This window comes from Salvelinus fontinalis, chromosome 9 (genome assembly GCF_029448725.1).
Source record: "Salvelinus fontinalis isolate EN_2023a chromosome 9, ASM2944872v1, whole genome shotgun sequence".
NCBI classification, from domain to species: Eukaryota; Metazoa; Chordata; class Actinopteri; order Salmoniformes; family Salmonidae; genus Salvelinus; species Salvelinus fontinalis.
In genome coordinates, this window is record NC_074673.1 from 40,653,425 (window position 1) to 40,678,707 (window position 25,283).

Genomic DNA, 25,283 nt, shown 5'->3' on the forward strand with positions numbered 1-25,283 from the left:
TTACCTAGCAATGCCTCCATAATCAAGACCTTCCTCTCCCCTCATGATGATGTAGAGTCTTCTACGCAAGTCATAGGGTTTCACATTCATGATCTGAGGAAATAGAACAAAAAACACAGGCACATATAGTACATCAGAAATAAACTACCACCCTACGATCATATATTAGTTGTTCAAATACAAATAGGTGGTACTAATGAATACATAACCAACTATAGCAACCCTCATGCAAGTTTAATCACGTAACATTTAGAATAGATTATCCTCAGTAGGGAAAATGACTCCATGTCATTCTTACCTGCTGAAATGAGTCTTCAAATAGAGTCTGTCTGGACACGGATATTTTCACGTGACTGGGTAAGGCATTGGACTGGAGAGGCAGAGAGAAGTGTAAAAATCCATTTCATCAATACTAGACAGACAAAGAGATCTCGAGTCTGAACAGTAGAAGCAAACTGGGCTCGAGGTAAGAGCCTGTTTTCATAACAGAGGTCTAAGAGACGAGAGTCAGCACTTACATGGCACAGGAAGCGGAACTGGTGGTATTTCCACCTGAAGCTGCGATCATAGGCCCCGGGGGAACCACCTGTCCTCGACCTACAGAGAAATAAAATTTGTTTATTTTTTGCTGTTCCAGCAAGAAACAAAGGAAATCTCAAAGCCAGGTTTAAAATTTGTACATGTCAGCGAAGGATACTGTAGCTGTACTGGGAAACGACAGGCCAATATGGCTGTCCCATGCACATATGCTTAAGAGACTGGAAAATGGGCCCAGCAGTAGAGCTGAGCCCTGTTGCCGAGCTGCGCAGTGAGGACTTATTCTATTGAAGTGAGGCAGTATTCTATTGAAGTGGTCAGATGTGACGTGCAGAAGGATTGAAATAACTGGGTTAAGCCCAGAGATGGAGGTATGCCTTGGTGTGCAGCTGTGTTAGTAGAAGCTACACCACTTCACTACAGACATACTGGATATGTGCCTCGTCAGCAGAAGATAAACCGAGAGGGCGAGAGAGAGCAAGGAAGGGGAAATATGGAGCCCGAGGAAGAGAGAGAGAGAGGGGCCTCTAATACTCGCTTATTCGCTTTGTCGAATGCTGCCAGGCACATCTTGGTTTTGGTTAGGAAGTTTCAGACCACAGAGGCAACCCTTTGGCTACAGATATGGACTGCAGCAGTATAGGGTTTAAAAACTCTAGATGAACACTCATCTAAAAATATAACACCAAGACCTCCTTATGTTTCAACATCAGCATGAACACTTGCGCTCTCTCATTCACACACATCCATACGTACACACAGACAGAGTCAGACAGCAGAGCAGTCTGCTTTGGACTTGATTTGTTGGCCCTGTTAATTTTCATGACTTTCTTTTTTGGAAGATTTCAAAATAGGGCCATGCTTTAAGGCACGACACATATGTTCATAAGAGTGTGTGCTTACTTGCATGTGTGTGTGTACGTACTTATAATACCCTTTCTCATATCTAGGCTAGCTTTCTGGTTCAAAGAAACGGGGGGAAAAAAGGAAATAAATCCAAACAAAAGCAGCCTGTGATGAGAGAATCCCTGCACACATCATCCCTGAAGGAAAGAGCGGTGCTTTCATCAGTAGATTTGATCAGAAACTGTAACTGCCCTTCTCAAAAATGGGTCTGCAGAATAATATTTACCCTGACTCAAACCCGGGACGAGGGTCTTTAAAGCTGGTGGTGCGAGAGTTGTGATCCACAAAATATCGGACTCCCTCCGTGGTGTACTTCATTTCCCAGCCAGGGGGCAAGGGGGGCTCCTGGATCATCCTGTAAGAGGGAAAGGGCAGTGAGCAGAGCCTAAACGGGAGGCTCCCCAAACGATGCACACCTGTCCCCCCTGGCCCCAGCTCTGGCCCGGTCCCACTACCAGCTCTCCCTGACCGGGACTCAGAACCTCTGACCTCAGTGGTGATGCGTCTGAGACCACATGGATGTAGTTAAACATGAAAATATAAATATGAGGGAAAATATGACTCAGCTTTGCTGAGGGGGTGAATGAGGGAGTGAATTAACTAATTGATGAATGAATAAAATGCTATGACACTGTAAAATGTCCTAAAACCCACAATGATACAATTTGGATAATTCGGCCATCCGCATTTGATGTAGTTTTGTTGTTCGATTTGATGTTAGGGGACAGCAGTACCACCCACACTAGTTCCATGAAAGATGCCCAAGGTCCCTCATTGACCAATTGCTTACAATACTAATCTAAACCCCACCCACACGACTCAGAGACATGTTGACGCAGCCTTCAATTGAGGCAACATAGGACACTTCCCTATTGGCCTGTGCAGAATGATTTCAAAATATGGATCTCAATTACTGGTACATTATGTCTATGACTCTACATGATTCATTCCTATCGTTATTAGGATGTCTGATGAGTGTGCTGCATAGCGTTGGGCCCTCGAGCTACCAGTCCCTATCCTACACTAGTTAATGTAATATCAGTCAAAATAGCAATGTATGGTGGCATTTCTCTGAGACACCTGTGTGTACAAACATGAACAAACAGACACACACACACACACACACACACACACACACACACACAGTGGAGCAAAGACAGATTGGCTTACCCTTGGGTTCTTGGGTCCTCCCACTGTGTGGTCCGTGTGTTGTGGTTGACAAAATACACCCTCCCATTGTCCTGTCGTTTCTCTACAGGGACCAAGAGAAGTGACAGTTAACAACAGGATAGATCAACAGTTTACTATTTGGTTTCAGTACAGAGTGACTGTGTGGGGAGATGTGAACGTCAACCGCAGTAGACGTTGAATTGTTGGGAGTGGGGAGGAAAGAGAAAAAAGGATGGCTGAATCTGGCAAAGCTGACTGAAAACTGACGCGTCGGTGTGGCATTTCACTCGAGCTTGTTCCAAAATCCCTTCCTACAATCCACCTCAGCCTTTCTGACCTGGCTCTGGAGGAGACGGTGTTGGAGAAAGATGGGGGTGGAGTGCTCAGACAGAATGTTACAGAGGTGTAAAGGGCAAAAAACTAAACTGAGGGAGAGCAGGAAAAAGACAATTTGCTGACTATTTTCTATTTCTAGCAGTCAGAGTCCTACAATGACTACATGGTTACAATGGCTACATGGTTACAATGACTACATGGAAGATAATAACATGGCTACATGGAAGATAATAACATGGCCACATGGTTACAATGACTACATGGAAGATAATAACATGGCTACATGGAAGATAATAACATGGCTACATGGAAGATAATAACATGACTACATGGTTACAATGACTACATGGAAGATAATAACATGGCTACATGGAAGATAATAACATGGCCACATGGTTACAATGACTACATGGAAGATAATAACATGGCTACATGGAAGATAATAACATGGCTACATGGAAGATAATAACATGGCTACATGGTTACAATGACTACATGGAAGATAATAACATGGCTACATGGAAGATAATAACATGGCAACCATGTCAACTTCCTCCACCAAGAATGTGTTGGTTGCGTTGATATGTTCAAGTTTGTGCATCCCTGTGCTGCTTCTGTCCCGACCCGCTGATTTCGTGACCATAGTTGGTGCCCCCTCCACTCCCACCACTCTCTCTCTGACATCTTGTTCTCATTAGCAGATGTGTGTGGAGGGCGCAGGAACAGTAGTGCTCACGCTGCAGCTCATACTAGCCTGCTAATTTTCCCCCTCTCCTTCACTTAACCCCCTCTATTCCACTAGCCCTCCTTTATTTGACTGTTCCCGCGCTTGGTCAAGTCTTTCTCTCCTTTCTTTTTCCTGTAAAGAGTTTCTTTCAATCCACCCCCTCTTCAACGCCCCAAAGAAAGAGGGCATTTACAGATGACACAGAAATGCATGAAAGGAAATTCATCCAAATTAAAGTCCAATGTATAATTGAGGCTTTTGCTTGGGATGCCACAACATGTTGAAAACGCATCATGGTTAGAAAATATGAGTGTGCACATGGGTGAGCGCGAATGTAAGTATGTGAAAATGTGAGGTGGAGAGAAAAAATGCCAACGACCATTACTTCTGAGTGATGGAGTTTGTGTGTACACCCTGTATAATTGTGTTGGTGGGAATGTTGGTAGAATATGCGCTTTTGAGAATATGAATGAATATACGAACGCATGAGAACAGAGCGCCCTGGGAATATACGAGTAGAGCACAAAACGGCAATACAAGTATAATTACCAATTCCTTGAGATTACACTTGAACCAACAACTAATCAATAATATAAGGGAAAAGACTGAAATCCACAACAACAATTCAACCAAATTATATTTTGTTGACCAATAACTAATTGAAAGATGAGTTTGGCTGAATGTAAGAATAAAAGGATCTTCTGTATGAGCTTATTTGATTAAGGACAAGGCTGTTATCACAATGTTTACAAGATACCAAACAATAGATGTGGGCCAACAGTGCTGTGTGTCTGTTTGAGAGTGTACGCGTGAGAAAAACACACAAACTAGCTCTCCCTCTTCAACACAAAAACAAAGTCCTGTGCCCTTGAAAGCATCAGAACCCACTCTCATAACAACCAGTGCAGGTGTCGATGTAGCCAATGCCCCTCTTCAGCATCACTGGACCCAACAGCATCTCCATTTACTCATCAGTCCGGTTTCAGGTCCTGGGACCACTGGGGGCCACTGATTACTAGTAGTCTTAGTGTGGCGAGAAGATATAGGTGTACGTGGAGGGAACACTTACCCCATCCTGGAGGGAGCGCGCCGAGAGGGTCATTTTCCACAGCAGGAACACCAGACGACTGAGGGGGAGAGAGAGAGAAAATACGTTTCCAGTTAGGACACTTTCCACCTTCTTCCACCTTTGTCTTCTTCTCCTCACACTCGCTTCATGGCAGTGGCTCTGTGTGAAATTCTTCTGTCCATCCACACAGCTCCCAACTCAGTTCTCACACTGGTGTGAGGTAGAAAAAAAACTAAACATACAGGGGGGAAAAGAAAGAATGCAGCAAATGCCTCAAAATGCCACAGAAAGCACACAGTTTAACAGCCTGAGTCTGGTGGAGCAGGAGCGAGCAGAGGGGTACCCCAGAAGGCTGAGGTGGCCTCTCTCATGCAGCTGGAACAGGAGACTGACAGAGAGGCTCAGACGCAGCTCGTATGCCTTCCAAAAACTACACGCTCAGGAAAGAAAAAACATGCTGTTCCAATGAGCTCACTGGCTGGCTTCAAGCCCCACCCTGTCTCCTGCCCCCCTGGCACCCCTCCCTACCCCACCCTGTCTCCTGCCCCCCTGGCACCCCTCCCTACCCCACCCATCTGCAGAGGTCCTCCTCTTCTAGATGTGCTGTGAAAGTAAGCAGGGAGGCGCGATGTCTGAGCCAACTTAGGGAACATTCATCCATTTTCCAGACTGCCCACCCCCTCATGACAAAAGCACCTTTATTCACCCAGCCCTGGAACCAGTGTGGTTTATTCAGCCTGTGCATACAGAGAAAGAGAGAGAGTGTGTGTGTGCATGTGGCACTGTACGGAAAATGTGTATAGCAAATACTAATTGAATGTGTATGACCTTGTGTTTGAATACATCTGTGTGCGTGTGTGTACATTTGCCTCCAAGTAGTATGTAATTTGTAAGATGTTTGAGAGGAGTTAGTGCCCATACTGTTTGTTTCACGACTATGAGAGTTGTGGATGAAAGATTCCAGAGCAAATCTAATACGTTCATTCTCCTCACCTCAGAAGGTCTTCTATTTCTTCCTATAATGAAACAAAACGTACCTTACAGCAGCCCATGTGTCACTGAACACACAACTTCACCCAGCATTTCCACAGAATATTCATACTGTGCCCATTCATGAGAATTAATTAGGGCCGGGACGGCAAGGAAACAAAACATGAAGCGGATTTAACTTCTTTAGGAAAACAGCACTAATGTTGGAAACAAACATCATTATGTTGCAAAATATGTGAGCGGAGATGGCGCGGAAGGAGGAGCGGCACAAGGAGTGGAGCGTGCCAAATTTGCTTGGAGCGCGGAGCGAGATTCCCCAATGGCTGGAGCGTCGGCCTTCTCGCCCGCTCCAATTTCACGAGCTCAGGGCATGCACGGACCAGCGTGCATTTGTAGTCTACTTCTGTGCTGCGCGATTAGTTATTTTTGAGGTTGGTTCGGTTTGATTATTTTTTAAATTAAAATATTTATCCGATTTCGCTTTAAATGATTTGGGTTGAATACTGCAACACAGAATAAAACAATTAATACAAGTCCCATGATGGTAGTGACTGCCCATTAATGCTTATCAATTATTAACCATGTATTCACATTCCTTTAACAAAATATTTCAGCTCTTGTGTATATTACATTTGTATTATTTGATTACTTTATTATTTAATTCCAAGTCATCATCTCATCTCTATAGAACTGCTGCCTACGCTGTCTGACAAAATCACTATATTGTAGTTCTTCAAAGTAAATAAGGCATACTTTTATGCCTGCTGAATACCAACTATCAATCACTTAGATCATGTATTTTCAAGTAGATACCTAGCGAAGCAACAGGTGCTCTCTATATCCCCTCACGATCAGGCATTCTTCTGCCTCTTCTGTAGTAGGTGTAAAAGAAACACAGGAATAGTAGATGCGCAATGGATTATGGTCATTGCAGTTAATTACCACGTTTAATACACTAAACTATGTAGAATATTGGCCTCTTGTAAACTACAACTACAGTGCATTTGGAATGTATTCAGACCTTGACTTTTTCCACATTTTGTTACGTTACAGCCTTATTCTAAAATGGATTAAATAAAATATTTATCAACCTACACTCAATACCATTTTTTATTTTATTTTTGCAAATTAACAAAAAAATGGAACAGAAATACCTTAATTACATAAGTATTCAGACCCTCTGCTATGAGACTCGAATTTGAGGTCAGGTACGTCCTGTTTCCACTGATCATCCTTGAGATGTTTCTACAACTTGGAGTCCACCTGAGGTAAATTCAATTGATTGGACATGATTTGGAAAGGCACACACCTGCCTATATAAGGGCCTACAGTTGACAGTGCATGTCAGAGCAAAAGCCAAGCCATGAGGTCAAAGGAATTGTTCATAGAGCTGAGACAGGATTGTGTCGAGGCACAGATCTGGAGAAGGGTACCAAAAAATGTCTGCAGCATTGAAGGTCCCCAAGAACACAGTGGTCTCCATCATTCTTAAATGGAAGAAGTTTGGAACCACCAAGACTCTTCCTAGAGAGGGCCGCCCGGCTAAACTGAGCAATCGGGGGAGAAGGGCCTTGGTCAGGGAGGTGACCAAGAACCCGATGGTCACTCTGACAGAGCTCCAGAGTTCCTCTGTGGAGATGGGAGAACCTTCCAGAAGGAGAACATCCTCTGCAGCACACCACCAATCAGGCCTTTATGGTAGAATGGCCAGACGGAAGCCACTCCTCAGTAAAAGGCACATGACAGCACGCTTGGAGTTTACCAAAATGCACTTAAAAGGACTGTCAGAACATGAGAAACAAGATTCTCTGGTCTGATGAAACCAAGATTGAACTCTTTGACCTGAATACCAAGTGTCACGTCTGGAGGAAACCTGGCACCATCCCTACGGTGAAGCATGGTGGCAGCATCATGCTGTGGGGATATTTTTTAGTGGCAGGGACTGGGAGACTAGTCAGGATTGAGGGAAAGATGAACGGAGCAAAGTACAGAGATATCCTTGATGAAAACCTGCTCCAGAGAAATCAGGAACTCAGACTGGGGAGAAAGTTCACCTTCCAACAGGACAATGACCCTAAGCAGACAGCCAAGACAATGCAGGAGCGACTTTGAACCCGATCGAACATCTCCGGAGAGACCTGAAATAAGCTGTGCAGCGACGCTCCCCATCCAACCTGACAGAGCTTGAGAGGATCTGCAGGGAAGAATGGGAGAAACTCCTCAAATACAGGTCTGCCGAGTTTGTAGCGCCATACCCAAGAAGACTCAAGGCTGTAATTTCTGCCAAAGGTGCTTCAACAAAGTACTGAGTAAAAGGGTCTGAATACTTTTGTAAATGTGATCTGTTTTTTTATTTGTAATACATTTACTAAAATTCTAAAAAACAGTTTTTGCTTTGCCATTATGGGGTATTGTGTGTAGATTGATGGGGGGGGGACAATTTAATCCATTTTAGAATAAGGCTGTAACGTAACAAAATGTGGAAAAAGTCAAGGGGTCTGAATACTTTCCGAATGCACTGTACCTACTACATTGCACAGTTCAGGCTAGATCTGATTTATCTATCGCTAGAGAAACAGTGCAATGTGCACACTGAGCTCACAATGTAAAATTGATTTCAACGTTGATCAATTTGTTGTTTAAAAAAAACATTTTGGTTAATCGCTCAGCACTAGTGCTGCTATAGCCTCTTACTTTAGCTACTGTCATGGAGTTTGCTAAATATTTTCAGAAAGAAACTGATAAAACACAGGTGCAAAAATCAAGGTGACTTACAAAGATGAGGAGGACCGAGAGTAAGAGAGGGAGTGCTGGGATGTAGTGTCCACAACTAAAAGAATCATTGTGGAATCTGAAAAGACATGTATCTCAAAAGCATGATGGTGTGCTACGTGCACATGCTAACAGAAAGGAACGAGGTGGGTAGCTAGCTAAGTGTGTCATTGTAGCAAAGTTTTTATTAACAAAAAAATCAGATCTCTTAGAAGTTTAGTTCATTTTCATTGTATTATCTATACAATAGGCTATCATTGATTTTGGCCCAATAGGCCTGACATTTTACCTAATTTCAAGGAGCTTTCTGTTTTTATTGGGTTATTAGCCTAAAAACCTTTAGGCCGACCTATATAAAAAATATTTAAAAAACAACTCTGCATCCTTGCCCATCCTGGACAGAGTGGCCCGAAGGGTGTTTAGCATCCCCAGTGGCTTTACAAGCGCATGGAGGGTATTCTCCGCTACTGGACTGCTCTTCAGGCACCGTCACATGAGCCTGAAGCCACAGACTATGGCCAAACTTTGTTTCTAAAAGTGAATTCAAAAGGCACTGTAGCCTAATAAAGGCACTTTTCATTTCATTTAGGGGTGATTTTTATTTAATTCTAAGTATGCACAATTTATAGACTATAATGATTTAATACAAATAAAAGGTTTAAATGCTGTGTGCTTAATGTTCCTATCAGCCTAGTGTGTCACTCTTGCAAATGCCTCACAATTTATTTGCCTTGAAATAATAGGCTAATAACATGTTACAAAACTGTATTATTTAGACTGTCTTAATATAGCCTTCTCCTGATCTATTTAGTTTTTATATGCTGTTTAATACGACATGTAGCCTATTTGAAATGATGACCGCTTCTTAGTCACCTTGTCATGTTGTTTATTAAAATACCAAATGGTAGGTCCAGGTAGTCACAAAAAGAGATGGGTGTTGGGTAAATGGTGATTTTAATGAATGGAGTGAATTTGGAGCGGCAGTTTTTCCCCCTGCACAACTCCGTGAGCTTTGAGTTGGATTTCTGACCGCTCAACTCACATACTCTGTTATGTTGTCATCCCATCTAGAGTCACATTTATTTATTTTTCAAGCTATAGCACACACTACTTAACATACTCCGTGAGCTTTGAGTTGGAAAAGTACCAAAGTACCAAAGAGATTGGTCTGCTTCATGTTTTCATTTTTTTACTGGTAACATCACAGCCCTAGAATTCATCATGGAAACTTTGAGAAGAACGTAAGGAATAAGATGGTAAAGAGTGCGAAGGAAGAAGAGGAGGCATATGGGGTTAAAGGGGAATGTGTTTATGTCACTCAATCAACAGCCAATATATGTATGAGACCCACCCTTCTGTGTTTGTTACAACAACAACAAAAAAGACAAGAATGAAAACATTATCTCCTATGCCCTGATAATTCAGTTCCTAACCAGTTCCAAGAGGGATAGAAAGAGCTAGAGAGAGAGAGGGAAAGAAAAAAGAAAAGACAGGGAAAACAAGAGCGGGGTCGTAAGAAGGTGGTATAATAAAGTGAAAGCACTAAAACACAAAACATGGTGATGGAGTGGTAAGTAGGTGATTTGAGTTGAGATATTATTTGTGATAAACGCACGTAAATAGCAACAGACTCCTATCCTACTTCAGGATCAGAGAATTGCAAAAAAAAGGCCAGTTATGAATGACTCAGTGGGAAAAGTCACATAGACCTACATTGCACACTCTGGCATACATTGTAGTGTCTCTCTGATTTAGTAACTAATGTTAGCGCAATTAAAGATAGTTCACCCAAATGGTGCGAAACAATGGGAGTGATAGGAGGACCCCTAATAAGATAGTGACTAAAATACCCAAACTTGCTTTAACCAGGTTGTATAACAATGAGGTATCTTAGAAAGGTGTACAATAATGTCTTAAGTAGGTAGTCAAGTATTGAGACAATGGTCCAGTTCCAGTGGTGTTACTGCATGTGTCCTTCTGTTAGTGAGAATGGACAGAGCGAATAAGAAGCAGGAGGTAGAAAAGGGGGGATTTGGGAGGAGCCGGAAACTGCAGTTAATGACTCCGAGACTGCTCTCTCGGGAGTTCCTAATAAGCTGCAATTACTGGCCAAATGCGTACAGGCACACTCACACAAAACCCCAGTGTGTATGTGTTACTTAATCTACAGTGCCTTCAGAAAGTATTCATACCCCTTGACTTTTTCCACATTTTGTTGTGTTACAGCCTGAATTCAAAACGGATTAAATAGATTATTTCCCTCACCCATACACACAATACCCCATAATGACAAAGTGAAAACATGTTTTTAGAAATTATAGCTAATTTATTGAAAATAAAATCACACTCCTGAGTCAATATATGTTAGAATCACCTTTGGCAGGGATTACAACTGTCTTTCTGTGTCTCTAAGAGCTTTGCACACCAGGATTGTACAATATTTGCACATAATTCCATTTAAAAATTTTCAAGCTCTGTCAAGTTGGTTGTTGATCATTGCTAGACAGCCATTTTCAAGTCTTACCATAGATTCTTTTCAAGTCAATTGAAGTCAAAACTGTAATTAGGCCACTCAGGAACATTCAATGTTGTCTTGATAAGCAACTCCAGTGTATTTGGCCTTGTGTTCTAGGTTGGACAATAAAGGTGAATTTATCTCCTAGTGTATGTTTATAAAGCAGACAGAACCAGTGTTTTTCCCTCTAGGATTTTGCCAGTGCTTAACTCTACTCAGTTTCTTTTTATCCAAAAAATGTACCTAGTCCTTGCCGATGACAAGCATACCCATAACTTAATGCAGCCACCACCATGGTGAAAAGTGGTACTCAGTGATGTGTTGTGTAGGATTTGCCCCAAACATAACGCTTTGTATTCAGGGCATAAAGTACATTTCTTTGCCACATTTTTTGCAGTTTTACTTTAGTGCCTTACTACAAACAGGGTGCATGTTTTGGAATAGTTGTATTCTGTCATTTAGGTTAGTATTGTGGTGTAAATCAAATGTTGTTGATCCATCCTCAGTTCTCTTATCACAGCCATTAAACTCTGTAACTGTTTTAAAGTCACCGTTGGCCTCATGGTGAAATTATTGAGTGGTTTCCTTTCTCTCCAGCAATTGAGTTAGGAAGGACATCTGTATTTTTGTAGTGACTGGGTGTATTGATACACCATCCAAAGTCTAAATAATAACTTCACCATGCTCAAAGGAATATGTCAGCTTTTTTTTACCCATCTACCAATAGGTGCCCTTCTTTGTGAGGCATTGGAAAACCTCCCTGGTCTTTGTGGTTGAATCTGTGCTCAAAATTCACTGCTTGACTGAGGGACCTAATTGTATGTACGGGGTACAGAGATGAGGTAGTCATAAAAAATGATGTTAAACACTATTATTGAACACAGAGTGAGTCCATGCAACTTATTATGTGACTTGTTACGTACATGTATATTGACTAAAGACATTGCAGCTTTTCATTTTGAATTCATTTGAAAATATTTCTAAAACATTATTCCACTTTGAAATGATGGGGTATTGTGTGTAGGCCAGTAACACAATATCTAATTAATCCATTTTAAATTCAGGCTGTAACACAACATTTTGAAAAAGTCACGGGGTGTGAATACTTTCTATTGCCCTCAGTTTAACTATCCTTGTGTAAAACAAAACTGTGTGTGTGTGTGCGCACAACTGTGTGTGCTCACACAGCTGTAAGGTTGGAGTCAACCCCCAGGCCAGAGAGGTGGTGTATGTTACCTCCCCAAGCTCCACTCACTTTCACACAGACCGGCCTAAAAATAACCAAACCATCAACAGAGGAGGCATTCCAAAACAGAACACGACTATCAGCACCAGTGTTTTCTCTGGTAATTGTAGTAGGGGGGGTTGTAGATAAACTGAAAAGGCTGGCTCTGGTGACTTGCGTCAGTGAAACATTTACTTAAGGGCCCTTCCCAACAACGCAGAGAAAAATAGAAAGATAATACCAGGAGGAATAAACACACAATGAGTAATAATAACTTGGCTATATACACGGGGTACCAGTACCGCGTCGATGTGCAGTTACAAAGTAATAGAGGTAGATACAGTATGTACATATAGGTAGAGGGTACAGTGACAGGATAGATAATAAGCAGTAGAAGCAGTGCATGTGATGAGCCAAAGGAGTTGGTGCAAAGGGGCGTCAGTGCTGACAGTCCGGGTAGCTATTTGGTTAACTATTTAGCAGTCTTATGGCTTGGGGGTACAAACTGTTCCGGGTCCTGTTGGTTCCAGAGCTGGCGCATCAGTATCACTTGCCGTGAGGTAGCAGAGAGAACGTTCTTTGACTTGGGTGGCTGGAGTCTTTGAACATTTTTAGGGCCTTCCTCTGACACCCCCTAGTATAGAGATCCAGTACGGCAGTCATGTACTGGGCCGTACGCACTACCCTCTGTAGCGCCATGCCATACCAAGTGGTGATGCAGCCAGCCAAGATGCTCTCAATGGTGCAGCTGTATTTTTTTGAGGGACCAAATCTTTTCTGCCTTCTGAGGGGGAAGAGTCGTTGTCGTGCCTTCTTCACAACTGCAGTGTTTTTTTCTGCACAGAAAAGTCTTGTGAGGGCCGCATATGTCCAAACATTCAAAACATTAATCTAAAATACACACATACGCACACACAAAAGTTTGGGGTCACTTAGAAATGTCCTTGTTTTTGAAAGAAAAGCTATTTTTTTGACCATTAAAATAACATAAAATTGATCAATAATACAGTCTAGACATTGTTAATGTTGTAAATGACTATTGTAGCTGGAAACGGCTGATTTTTAATGGAATATCTACGTAGGCGTACAGAGGCCCATTATCAGCAACCATCACTCCTGTGTTCCAATGGCACGTTGTGTTAGCTAATCCAAGTTTGTCATTTTAAAAGGCTAACTGATCATTAGAAAACCCTTTTGCAATTATGTTATCACAGCTGAAAACAATTGTTCTGATTAAGGAAGCAATAAAACTGGCCTTCTTTAGACAAGTTGAGTATCTGGAGTACCAGCATTTGTGGGTTTGATTACAGGTTCAAAATGGCCAGAAACAAAGACCTTTCTTTTGAAACTCGTCAGTCTATTCTTGTTCTGAGAAATGAAGGCTATTCCATGCAAGGAATTACAAAGAAACTGAAGATCTTGTACAAAGCTGTGTACTACTCCCTTCACAGAGTGGGAGGCACCGGTGCACAACTGAGCAAGAGGACAAGTTCATTAGAGTGTCTAGTTTGAGAAAGACACCTCACAAGTCCTAAACTACCAGATTCATTAAATAGTACCCACAAAACACCAGTCTCAACATCAACAGTGAAGAGGCGACTCCGGGATGCTGGCCTTCTAGGCAGAGTTGCAAAGAAAAAGCCATATCTCAGACTGGCCAATAAAAAGAAAAGATTAAGATGGGCAAAAGAACAGTCACTGGACAGAGGAACTCTGCCTAGAAGGCCAGCATCCCGGAGTCACCTATTCACTGTTGACGTTGAGACTGATGTTTTGTGGGTACTATTTAATGGGAATATCTACGTAGGCGTACAGAGGCCCACTATTCTGGCCATTTTGAGCCTGTAATCGAACCCACAAATGCTGACGCTCCAGATACTCAACTCATCTAAAGGAAGACAGTTTTATTGCTTCTTTAATCAGAACAACAGTTTTCAGCTGTGCTAACATAGTTGCAAAAGGGTTTTCTAATGACCAATTAGCCTTTTAAAATGATAAACTTGGATTAGCTAACAACGTGCCATTGGAACACGGGAGTGATGGTTGCTGATAATGGGCCTCTGCACGCCTACTTAGATATATATATATTTTTTTATCAGCAGTTTCCTGCTACAATAGTAATTTACAACATTAACAATGTCTATACTGCATTTCTGATCAATTATATTTTAAAATGGACAATTTTTTTTGCTTTTCTTTCAAAACAAGGACATTTCTAAGTGACCCCAAACTTTTGAATGGTTGTGCATGTATATGTATATATACACACACACACACACACACACACACACGTTCTAAAGTTTTAGAACACCTACTCATTCAAGGGTTTTTCATGACAGTTCATCATTACTTTAAGGTCAGTCAATCTGGAACATTTCAAGAACTTTGAAAGTTTCTGTAAGTTCAGTCGCAAAAATCCTCAAGCGTTATGATGAAACTGGCTCTCATGAGGACCGCCACAGGAAAGGAAGACCCAGAGTTACCTCTGCTGCAGAGGATAAGTTCATTAGAGTTACATGCCTCAGACACTGCAGCCTAAATAAATTCTTTACAGAGTTCTCGTAACAGACAAATCTCAACATCAACTGTTCAGAGGAGACTGTGTGAATCAGGCCTTCATGGTCGAATTGCTGCAAAGAAACCACTACTAAAAGGACACCAATAAGAAGAGGAGACTTGCTTGGGCCAAGAAACACAAGCTATGGACATAAGACCGGTGGAAATTTGTCCTTTAGTCTGGAGTCCAAATTGGACATTTTTGGTTCCAACCGCCGTGTCTTTGTGAGACGCAGTGTAGGTGAACGGATGATGTCCACATGTGTATTTCCCACCGTGAAGCATGGAGGAGGTGGTGTTATGGTGTTTTGCTGGTGACACTGTCAGGGATTTATTTAGAATTCAAGGCGCACTTAACCAGCATGGCTACCGAAGCATTCTGCCGAGATACGCCATCCCATCAGGTTTGCACTTAGTGGGACTAACATTTGATTTTCAACAGGACAATGACCCAACTCACCTCCAGGCTTTGTAAGAGCTATTTTACCAAGAAGGAGAGTGATGGAGTGCTGCATCAGATGACGTGGCCTCCACAATCCCCCGACCTCAACCAAATTGAGATGGCTTGGGATGAGTCGGACCGCAGAGTGAAGGAAAAGCAGCCAGCAAGTGCTCAGCATAAGTGGGAACTCCTTCAAGACTGTTGGAAAAGCATTCCAGGTGAAGCTGGTTAAGAGAATGCCAACAGTGTGCAAAGCAGGCAAAGGATGGCTATTTGAAGAATCTCAAATATATTTTGATTTGTTTAACACTTTTTTGGTTACTAATTGATTCCATGTGTTATTTCATAGTTTTGATGTCTTCACTATTATTCTACAATGTAGAAATGAGTAAATAAATAAATAAAAACTCTCGAATGAGTAGGTGTTCTAAAACTTTTGACATGGACTGGAGTGAGTGTGTGAGTGAGTCACTTGTTAAATCCACTTCAATCAGTGTAGATGAAGGGGAGGAGACAGGTTAAAGAAGGATTTTTAAGCTTTGAAACAATTGGGATTTGCGTGTGCGTGCCATTCAGAGGGTGAATGGGCAAGACAAAAGATTTAAGTGCCTTTGAACGGTTTATTGTAGCAGGTGCCAGGCGCATCGGTTTGTGTCAAGAACTGCAACACTGCTGGGTTTTTCATGTTGAACAGTTTCCCGTGTGTATAAATAATGGTCCACCACCCATAGGACATCCAGCCAACTTGACAACTGTGGGAAGCATTGGAGTCAGAATCGGCTAGCATCCCTGTGGAACACTTGACACCTTGTAGAGTTCATGTCCCGACGAAATGAGACTGCTCTGAGGGTAGAAGGGGGTAACGCAACTCGATATTAGGAAGGTGTTTTTAATATTTTGTAGACTGTGTATTTACATTCACAGTTCATTAGGTACACCACCGTGTTCACGAAAATGGTTCGCTCCTACAGAAAGTGAGTCACGTGGCTGTGGCTTGCTATATAAAAGACAGAGGCATTCAGTTACTGCTCGATTGAATGTTAGAATCGCAAAACAAGCAACCTACGCGACTTTGAGCGTGGTATGTTTGTCAGTGCCAGGCGCGCCGGATCTAGTATCTCAGAAACAGTTGGCCTCCTGGGCTTTTCACATGCGACAGTGTCTACGGTTTACCAAGAATGATGCGACAAACAGAAAACAACCAGTCAGCGGCAGTCCTGTGGGCAAAAACAGCTCATTGATGAGAGGTCGAAAGAGAATTGTGCAAGCCAACAGGCGAGCCACAAACAGGCAAATAACGGCACAATACAACAGTAGTATGAAGAACGGCATCTCGGAAGGCACAACTCGTCAGTCCTTGTCACTGATGGGCTATTGTAGCAGAGGACCACACCGGGTCCTATCTTCCAGCAGCTAAAACAAGAAGAAGCAGCTCCAGTGGGCATGCGGTCACCAACACTGGACAATTGAGGAATGGAAAAACATTGCCTGGTCCGACGAATCCCAGTTCCTGTTGCGTCATGCTGATGGCAGAGTCCAGATTTGGCATAAGCAGCATGAGTCCATGGCCCCATCCTGCCTGGTGTCTATGGTTCAGGCTGCTGGTGGTGTAATGGTATGGGGAATGTTTTCCTGGCACACGTTAGGTCCCTTGATATCAATTGAGCAAGGTTTCCATGCCCTGAAGAATTCAGGCTGTTCTGAAAGCAAAGCGGGTTCTGACCTGGTACTAGATGGGTGTACCTAATAATACCTCATATTTTTTTTTACATTTTCAATTTGGGATGGAAAAACTTTTCAGTGTAATCTTAAACGTCTAAAACCAGATATTAAGTAAGTAGAGAAGATAACGGACCCATATATTTTTTTGTAAGATCATCTTTGAAGACTAACAATTATCAAAATCAAAAAGGTAGACAGTCAGGGAAGATCTAATAATCTAAAAATGATGTATTCAGGAGTAATGTTTTGTCACTCAGATAGCATAAGCCATGGCAAAATGTGTAGAATTGCAGCATATCAGCTTTAAAACAGCTACATTTTGTCACTGCGGCCAACAGGAGGGCCTCTAAATTTTGGGCTATTGGCCACGCCCACGCCACACCCACCACCTAATCCCCATTATGATAAAAAAAATCCCTGTGACTGTGTTGGACCATGTTAATTCCTAAGTGATGTTGACGCTAAGGAACTTGAAGCTCTCGACACACTCCACTACAGCCATGTGGATATGGATGGGGGCGTGCTTGGCCCTCCTTTTCCTGTAGTCCACGATCAGCTCCTTTGTCTTATTGACGTTGCGGGAAAGGTTGTTGCTAGGTCACTGACCTCCTCCCTATAGGCTGTCTCATTGTCGTCGATGATCAAGCCTACCACCGTCGTGCCATCAGTAAACTTAATGATGGTGTTAGCGTCGTTGGTGAACAGAGAGTACAGGGGATTAAGCACGCACCCGAGGGGCTCAGCCTTGCAGACAAAATGTGTAGAATTGCAAGAAGTATATAATATTTGTGGGAAAATCACCTGATGAACTTTTTAGGTATATCCGAGTTGACCTATTTGCTTATGGCTTTGCCTACACCTAGCGACTTGTTTTTTAAATTATATGAGCAAAATACATTCCACTTTATTTGGAACGGCAAGCAAGACGAAATAGGCCTATTTATATAATGAATATGAAATCGTAGGGAATAAATGATTACATATTAAAGCATTAAACCTCTCACTAAAGGCTTCAGACAAAAGTTAAATCTGAAATTGTTCTCCAGCAGATTAGTAAGAACGTCTCACCCCAGGTTCAAGAATGGCCTTTTTCTTGTTATCCCTCTCACTTTCAGTTATTTGAAATTGAAATAATCTCCAAAATATGGCTATTTTTAAAACAAGTCATAGAAAGTTGGTTGCAATTTCAGTTTAATCCACCAGAAAAGACAGAACAAACAAATATTATGGTTAAACTGAAATAGTCATTTATTTAAAAATATATAAATATTTATGGAAAAATATGGGAAAAAACGGTATAATCTTTGTAAATTATATCATAAATAGGGCTGGTGGAGTTATGTAACACATGCAGCTAACAAAAGTATATGGAAATGTCTGCTCTACCCAAAATTACAACCAACTAATTGCAGCAGTACCGCAAAAATGGAAGAGGCAAGTGGAAGGGGGAGAAAGTAAGAAACTTTCTGTCGGCCCAGCATTAAAGACCTAAATTGGTTCAAGAAAATTGTCATAAATAATAAAAGTATACCAGTTTCATTTATGGACCAAACAATGTACAGCTGTGCCATATAGATTGCAAAATAGTTAGGAAGAGAATTTCGATGTACCGATTCCATGGCACATGGTTTATGAACTGATACACAAAACGATGCTGGATACAAAACTTAGAGGTTTTCAATTTAAATTATTTTACCAAATTCTTTCACCCAATAGAATGTTATATATATGGGGAATACAACCATACCAGCTCTGCAGATTCTGATGCAAAGAGACAGAATCATTATATCATTTGTTTTGGTACTGTCCATATGTAGCTTTTGTTTTGGTTACAGGTTCAGTAATGGTTAAAGAATTTAAACATTTATCTGGAGCTAATTCAGCAAATAGCACTGCTGGGTGATTTGAAAAGTAATTGTCAAACGATCAATAATATAATATTACTTTTAACAAAAATAATAATAATTTACAATCTGTAGAAACTACGAGAATAGAAAGGTTCAGAACTTTTGTGAAACATCACAGCACAGTTGAAAAATATATGGCAAATAGAAATCAAAACTGTATGGTGTAAAATATACTGTGTCTGTAAAATGTATATTGGTTCAGAACTTTTGTGAAACAGCACAGTTGAAAAATATGTGGCAAATATAAATCACAACTGGATGGTCTTCAGAGATAGATGGGAGGAGTTGAGGGTAGCTGAAGGATGGGACTAACAACAAACAAAAGATAACTATTGTAAAATATACTTTGCCTGTAAAATGTATACAGTATATATAAGATGGAAGTAGAAGCTTAAGTGTTGTTGTCCATTAGTTTACTTCAATTAAGAGAGGGGTGGTAGGGTTAGGCGAATATAATAAAGGAACATTATAAAAATAAATGTATACTGCATATATTTACCAAAGAAATGGGGGATTGGAAATGATGCTGACAATTACATTGAAGCCACAATCAATCTGCAATGTTAAAGCTGATCTACCCACTAAATATCTTTTAAGTATATAATACTTTGCTCGGAACCTTGAGAGGGGCCTCGCGAAACTGCTCTAAGCCACTGGTTGATACTTGACTAGGGGAGGAGTGAGGGCTGAGGAGGAAGGGTGAGACTTGACTAGGTGAGGGGTGAGATCTGAGGAACAGGAATGATGAAGTTCCTAATATTTATTCTGAACCAGTGAGTGTCATGCTGGCTCTCTGGGTCTCTCTCTCGAGGACGGTGCACTGTGTTTTGCACGCAGGCAGGTTTGGCTGCCACAGTGGCACAAAGAGATAAATCATCTTTAGATGTTCTATTTACTGAGTAAAAGTGAATGTGCATTGTCTGGTAGAAAAACTATGATGTAAAAAAAAAAACTATAAAAAAACTAAACATCATTGCGCAGTGGAAACACTGATCAGAAGCAGACATGCTATCCAGTTCTCAGAGACCCATTGTTACTCAGAATACACGAGGAGGTGGATGTTATTTTGAAAGAGACTCAGAACTGTGTTTGTCGAGCAGCCTGGGTGGGAGCAGGCAGGTTTAATAGAACCCAATGACAGTGAGGCTCATTTCAGTAATTGTTTGAACCATGGAACGCCCATTTCAGATACATTATTTTTATCTCAACGAACGCCTTTCTGTACCCTTGCATTTTACCAAGAACGCTCTGCTGAGGGGAAGCATTCAGAAGGCCACACCTAAAGGGACTAAAGAGGAAGTTCAGACAGTACACTATTTCATGTTGAGTTTGAGTTACCTGATAGAGGAACCTCTGGCTGAACTGGTGCATGGCCCCCTGGAGCTGGCTGCGTTGGGACTGCCACTGCTCATAGTTCCGGACTGACTCTTCCGTGGGCCGCTGCCACGTGGTGGTTCTGGTGTTGTGGTCCACATAGTAGAACCTGCCTCGCTGGTCCACACGCTTCTCCCAACTGGAGAGGGACAGACACGGAGAGAAAGGAGTGAGACTCATACGAATGTACAAATGGACAGACAGACAGAGAGACAGACAGAGAGACATATATCATCACGGACACAGACAAGGCTGGATATGCAAACAGAAGATTAAGATATGCATTATCCCACAGACACACACGTAAAAACAACACATGAGCACATTTCCAGCGAAGTGCAGCAGTGTTTTTTCAAGTGTGGAGGCTGCTGTTGCTATTCTCATATCTCTGACTCAACCAGAACAGAATTTGGAAGAGAAAACAGCAAAGAGTTCCATTTGCTAACACACACACACACGTACACGTACACACACACACACACACACACAGACACACACAGCTCAGAACTCAAAAAGGAGAAATTCCTCAAAAAAAAGCTTTGATAGCTACAACATAAAATCCCTCCCTGTGCCCCGTGCTGCTGTTCCCCGTGCTGCTGTTCCCCTGAGAGAACAGGTCCCCTACAGAGCAGTACTATGGCTCCCCTATCCTTTTTATGGATATGACGGTCATTATATTTTCATAACCATCGGTTACAGGGTTATATGATAATTGTGCCAGCCTCTAGCCTCCAGAGGAGTACTATGGCTCGTCCTATATCAAACAGAGCAGTACTACAGCTCCCATACAGTCTGTCCTTAGAGGGGGAACCTGAGAGCAGTTAAACCCAACACTGCTAGAGAAGAGCTCAGCCCAAGGCCCATTAATGCAGCCCCGCGCCACACGCCTTTCATCTGAGCTGCACTACGATGGGCTGCAGCACCATGCTAACACAGACTAGATACGCAGCCAAAGATCTAAGCACCAAACCCTGCAGCTGTAGACAGAGCCAGCCCGGCCTCAGCTAATGGAGCCTCAGGATGGGCTCAGCGCAGCGCTGCATACATCTGCTCTTTCTAAGAAAGGACTTTTGTTTTCCGTCCCGTTCCCTCCAGTGGAAAAAGTGAGATGGGGCGGGAGTGACCTTTCCCTCAAACACAGTGGAAGCGAAAATCAATAAATATTCACAGAAATAAAAAGGCAATAAAAGGCTTGGCTCTGGTAACCCCAAAAGAGAGCTGCGTTTCCGCAGCACACAGTGAGAAACACCACTGGACTCAAATAATCAGTGCCCGTGATTCAGAGCCTGTTAAAGAGATGAGAGATCACTAATGTATGGATGCCCAAACACATAAAACACACACTTAAAGACCTGACACGCATATACTCTAAGTAAAGGACTCCTCTACTTGGATAGTATAGTCTAAGTTGGGGATTCTGCCACTCCCTGCTGGGCCCACGTCACAGGGAATGTTCACAAGTCAGCAACATCTCCCCTCCACAGAGAGACATTCCCATCATGCACTGGGCTGGCTAACTGTGGTCACTCTTCTCTGATGGTAGGAGGAGGAGAGGTCAACGTGTGTAGGCCAGGGGTGGGCAGTAATCTTGACTCAAGGGCCACATTGGGATTTCAACATTTTCCACCGACTGACCCAGGTGGAAGAGGTCTCTCCCAGGTGGTGGTCTTTGTGTTGTGGTCCACGTAGTACACCCTGCCATGGGGCAGGATTCGCTGCTCCCAGCTGACAGAGAGAGACAGAGAAGGCATATTTGGTCATGTCTAGTTACAGGTGAGGAAAGAGAGATTGAACGTAACCCCAATCATCTGTCACACAAACACACATGCAAAATCTTACCCATTCGGTAGTGATTCTGGAACAGGCTCTGCAGCAGTGGATGGGTTGCTGCCGGCAGGGGGTGCCTCTGTAGGAGGGGGAAGGACTGTGCTGTCTGGCCCAGGAGAGGGGCTGCTGCTGCGGGCTGGGGACCGGACCGACGGGGAGGAGGGTGGGGGTGTATGAGGAGCCAGACCGCTCCGGCCATTCTCCAGCCCGTTGGCAGTCAGCTCAACTTTACCTGTGGGGTGGGTAGTTAAAAGGAGTTGATTGATCCACACCGGAACAAAAAGCTACATGTCATAATGATTAAAAAAACTTGGTATTTAGTATGGAAGTTCACAGCTGATTTATAAAACTGTTCCAATTCTAGTGTCAAGTGAATGGAGAGAGACAAAAAAATGGTTTCATGTCTCCAAGGTTATCGTACCTGCACTCCCAGGGCTGCTGTGGGAGTTCTTGGCCGAGCGGGGGTGACCAGAAGCCCCAGGACTCTGCTCCTCACTCAGCTCTCCGTTAGTCAGAGAGCCCCCCGGGGAACACCCTCGCGAACCCCCTGCAGAGTGTCTGTGAGTCCTGACCAGAACGCAGACAGAAAACAGGGGAGGAGTCAGGATCACTCACAACACACAAAATGACCCTTGAACTCTCAACTCACACTGTGTGACAATGAACAGAATATGAATGTGATGTAAACCTAAGCTATTTATGTAAATGTGCATTTCTACTGCAAAGATATAGAATTGGTTTGCAGTTGATTCTTTGGAGTGCTGCTTAGGAATGACCCAAACGATTAAGAAAATCTTTAAAAAGCAGCCAAGCACAGCTCACAAACATACAGGCGCCGGGACATGCATGCACACACGCACAAAGAGGTGTCAGTGTGAGCTCCTTTTCCTCTCAAAATATACTAATTTTCCTGAAGCTAAATACAGCTTTTCTTTCATACAAGTGCTTTTATACAATGAAAACATGTCGGTTTTTACCCCCCAGACATTGGAATTCTGAATACAAAATTAGATAATTATCAATGGAAACTGTATTAGAAAGCTTCTGAAACCGTCTTTGCCGTAAAAGAAATTAACCAACTACCTATACTAAAAGAGGGACAGAGGAACAGCCGTTTGGAAAAGAACAGGAGAAAATATTAACTTTGAGCACCCGACATTGAAGCCTTTTCCCCCTTGGGGGGAGGGCATGGTTCTCGTCATGGGAGAATGCAGAAGTAACAAAAGAACACGACATAGAAAACTCTGCACTCCTGTCTCTTCCTTCCTCCATCTACACCACCCTTCCTACTCCTCTCCTATTTAGGGGCAGATGGATGGAGCCGTTGAATGCGGTTTCAAATAAATAAAATAAATAAAAAAGGTCCAGAGCAGTGCCCTATAATGTTTTCAGGAAAATACCATAAAATACCATCTGTGCTTTGTAGTAGAGCAGACTAGTGTCTAACACGTGGGCGCGCTCCCCATCTGAACCTTATCATTGATTTGATTAGGGCATCTCTGTGTTGGATCACTGCACTGAACATTACCCTCAAAGAAGTGTATTTGTGTTTTAAGTTAGACTTCTGAGAGTTTGTGTGTGTGAGTGAGTGCATGTGTGTATGTGTGAGAGGGTAGAGAAAGTGAGTCTCTGTACATCTAAGTTGTGAAATGAATCTATGACCATTTGTGTGAAAGTGTTTGTTCATACAGTATGTACTCTGTAGGGGTATGAATACAACAAAGTATAAATAGTATACAGGTCAATTAAAATGTGCATGTTTGCTGCTCACCTGCCGTGGGGGCCGCTGGCTGTACTGGGGGTTTCCTCACTCTGGGTCCTGCGTAGGTTTTGTCTGTCCGACTGCAGCATCTCTGTAAAAACAGGACAGACAAAGGACACAACATTGATATATCAAACTTCATAATATACCATCCAATATCTGAAGAGGAAATCACACCAGATCAAAATTCCAGGGAATGCTACTGTTTCACCCATCTGAAAAGGCCTTGTGAGAGGCCATATCGGTCTAGGTGGGGAGAAACCATTGTGTCATATTGCTCTGAATGCATCATCCAATAATAACAGAGCTCGTCATAGTCTAGCTGTTGTCCGCATATACCTCCTGAGAGACATGAGACATAATTTTGTCCATGTAGTGTATTTGGACACCTGCTCGCCAAACATCTCATTCCAAAATCATGGGCATGAGTTGGACCCCCCTTTGCTGCAATAACAGCCTCCGCCCTTCTGGGAAGACTTTCCACTAGATGTTGGAACATTGCTGCAGGGACTTGCTTCCATTCAGCCACAACAGCATTAGTGAGGTCGGACACTGATGTTTTGCGATTAGGCCTGGCTTGCAGTCAGCATTCCAATTCATCCTAAAGGTGTTCGATTGGGTTGAGGTCAGGGCGCTGTGAAGGCCAGTCAAGTTCTTCCACACTGAAATCGACAAACCATTTCTGTATGGACCTCACTTTGTGCACGGAGGCATTGTCATGCTGAAACAGGAAAAGGCCTTCACCAAACTGTGGAAACAAAGTTGGAAGCACAGAATAGTCTAGAATGTAATGTATGCTGTAGCGCTAAGATTTCCCTTCACTGGAACTAAGGGGCCTAGCCCGAACCATGAAAAATAGCTTCAGACCATTATTCGTCCTCCACCAAACTTTACAGTTGGCATTATGCATTGGGGCAGGTAGCGTTCTCCTGGCATCCGCCAAATCCAGATCCGTCCATCTGACTGCCAGATGGTGAAGTGTGATTCATCACTTCAGAGAACTCGTTTCCACTGCTCCAGATTCCAATGGCGGCGAGCTTTACACCACTCCAGCCGACGCTTGGCATTGCGCATGATGATCTTAGGCTTGTGTGCGGCTGCTCGTCCATGGAAACCCATTTCATGAAGCTCCCGATGAACAGTTATTGTGCTGACGTTGCTTCCAGAGGCAGTTTGGAACTTGGTAGTGAGGGTTGCAACGAAGGACAGATGATTTTTATGCGCATCAGCGGTCGTCAGTCCCGTTCTGTGAGCTCGTCACGGCTGAGCCATTGAAGCTCCTAGACGTTTCCACTTCACAATAACAGCACTTATAGTTGCCTGGGGCAGCTCTAGCAGGGCAGAAATTTGGCAAATCAACTTGTTGGAAAGGTGGCATCCTATGACAGTGCCACGTTGAAAGTCACTAAGCTCTTCAGTAAGGCCATTCTACTGCTAATGTTTGTC

The 25,283-nt window shown here is 42.8% G+C and overlaps 1 protein-coding gene across 2 annotated transcripts in view; it reads right to left on the minus strand.

The window, feature by feature from the left end:
* Window positions 1–25,283, minus strand: part of LOC129862592 (NEDD4-like E3 ubiquitin-protein ligase WWP2) — a 42,984-nt gene that overhangs the window by 7,339 nt on the left and 10,362 nt on the right. The window contains exons 6-16 of one of the 2 annotated variants that reach the window (XM_055934388.1): window positions 23,847–23,928; window positions 22,497–22,642; window positions 22,088–22,307; window positions 21,884–21,973; window positions 20,213–20,387; window positions 4,746–4,803; window positions 2,614–2,695; window positions 1,670–1,798; window positions 519–597; window positions 299–370; window positions 5–93 (exon numbers count right to left, since the gene is read on the minus strand). In XM_055934388.1, coding sequence (XP_055790363.1) covers window positions 5–93; window positions 299–370; window positions 519–597; window positions 1,670–1,798; window positions 2,614–2,695; window positions 4,746–4,803; window positions 20,213–20,387; window positions 21,884–21,973; window positions 22,088–22,307; window positions 22,497–22,642; window positions 23,847–23,928 — 1,222 coding nt within the window. The remainder of the gene's footprint in view (window positions 1–4; window positions 94–298; window positions 371–518; window positions 598–1,669; window positions 1,799–2,613; window positions 2,696–4,745; window positions 4,804–20,212; window positions 20,388–21,883; window positions 21,974–22,087; window positions 22,308–22,496; window positions 22,643–23,846; window positions 23,929–25,283) is intronic. The other variant, XM_055934389.1, reaches the window with a different exon arrangement.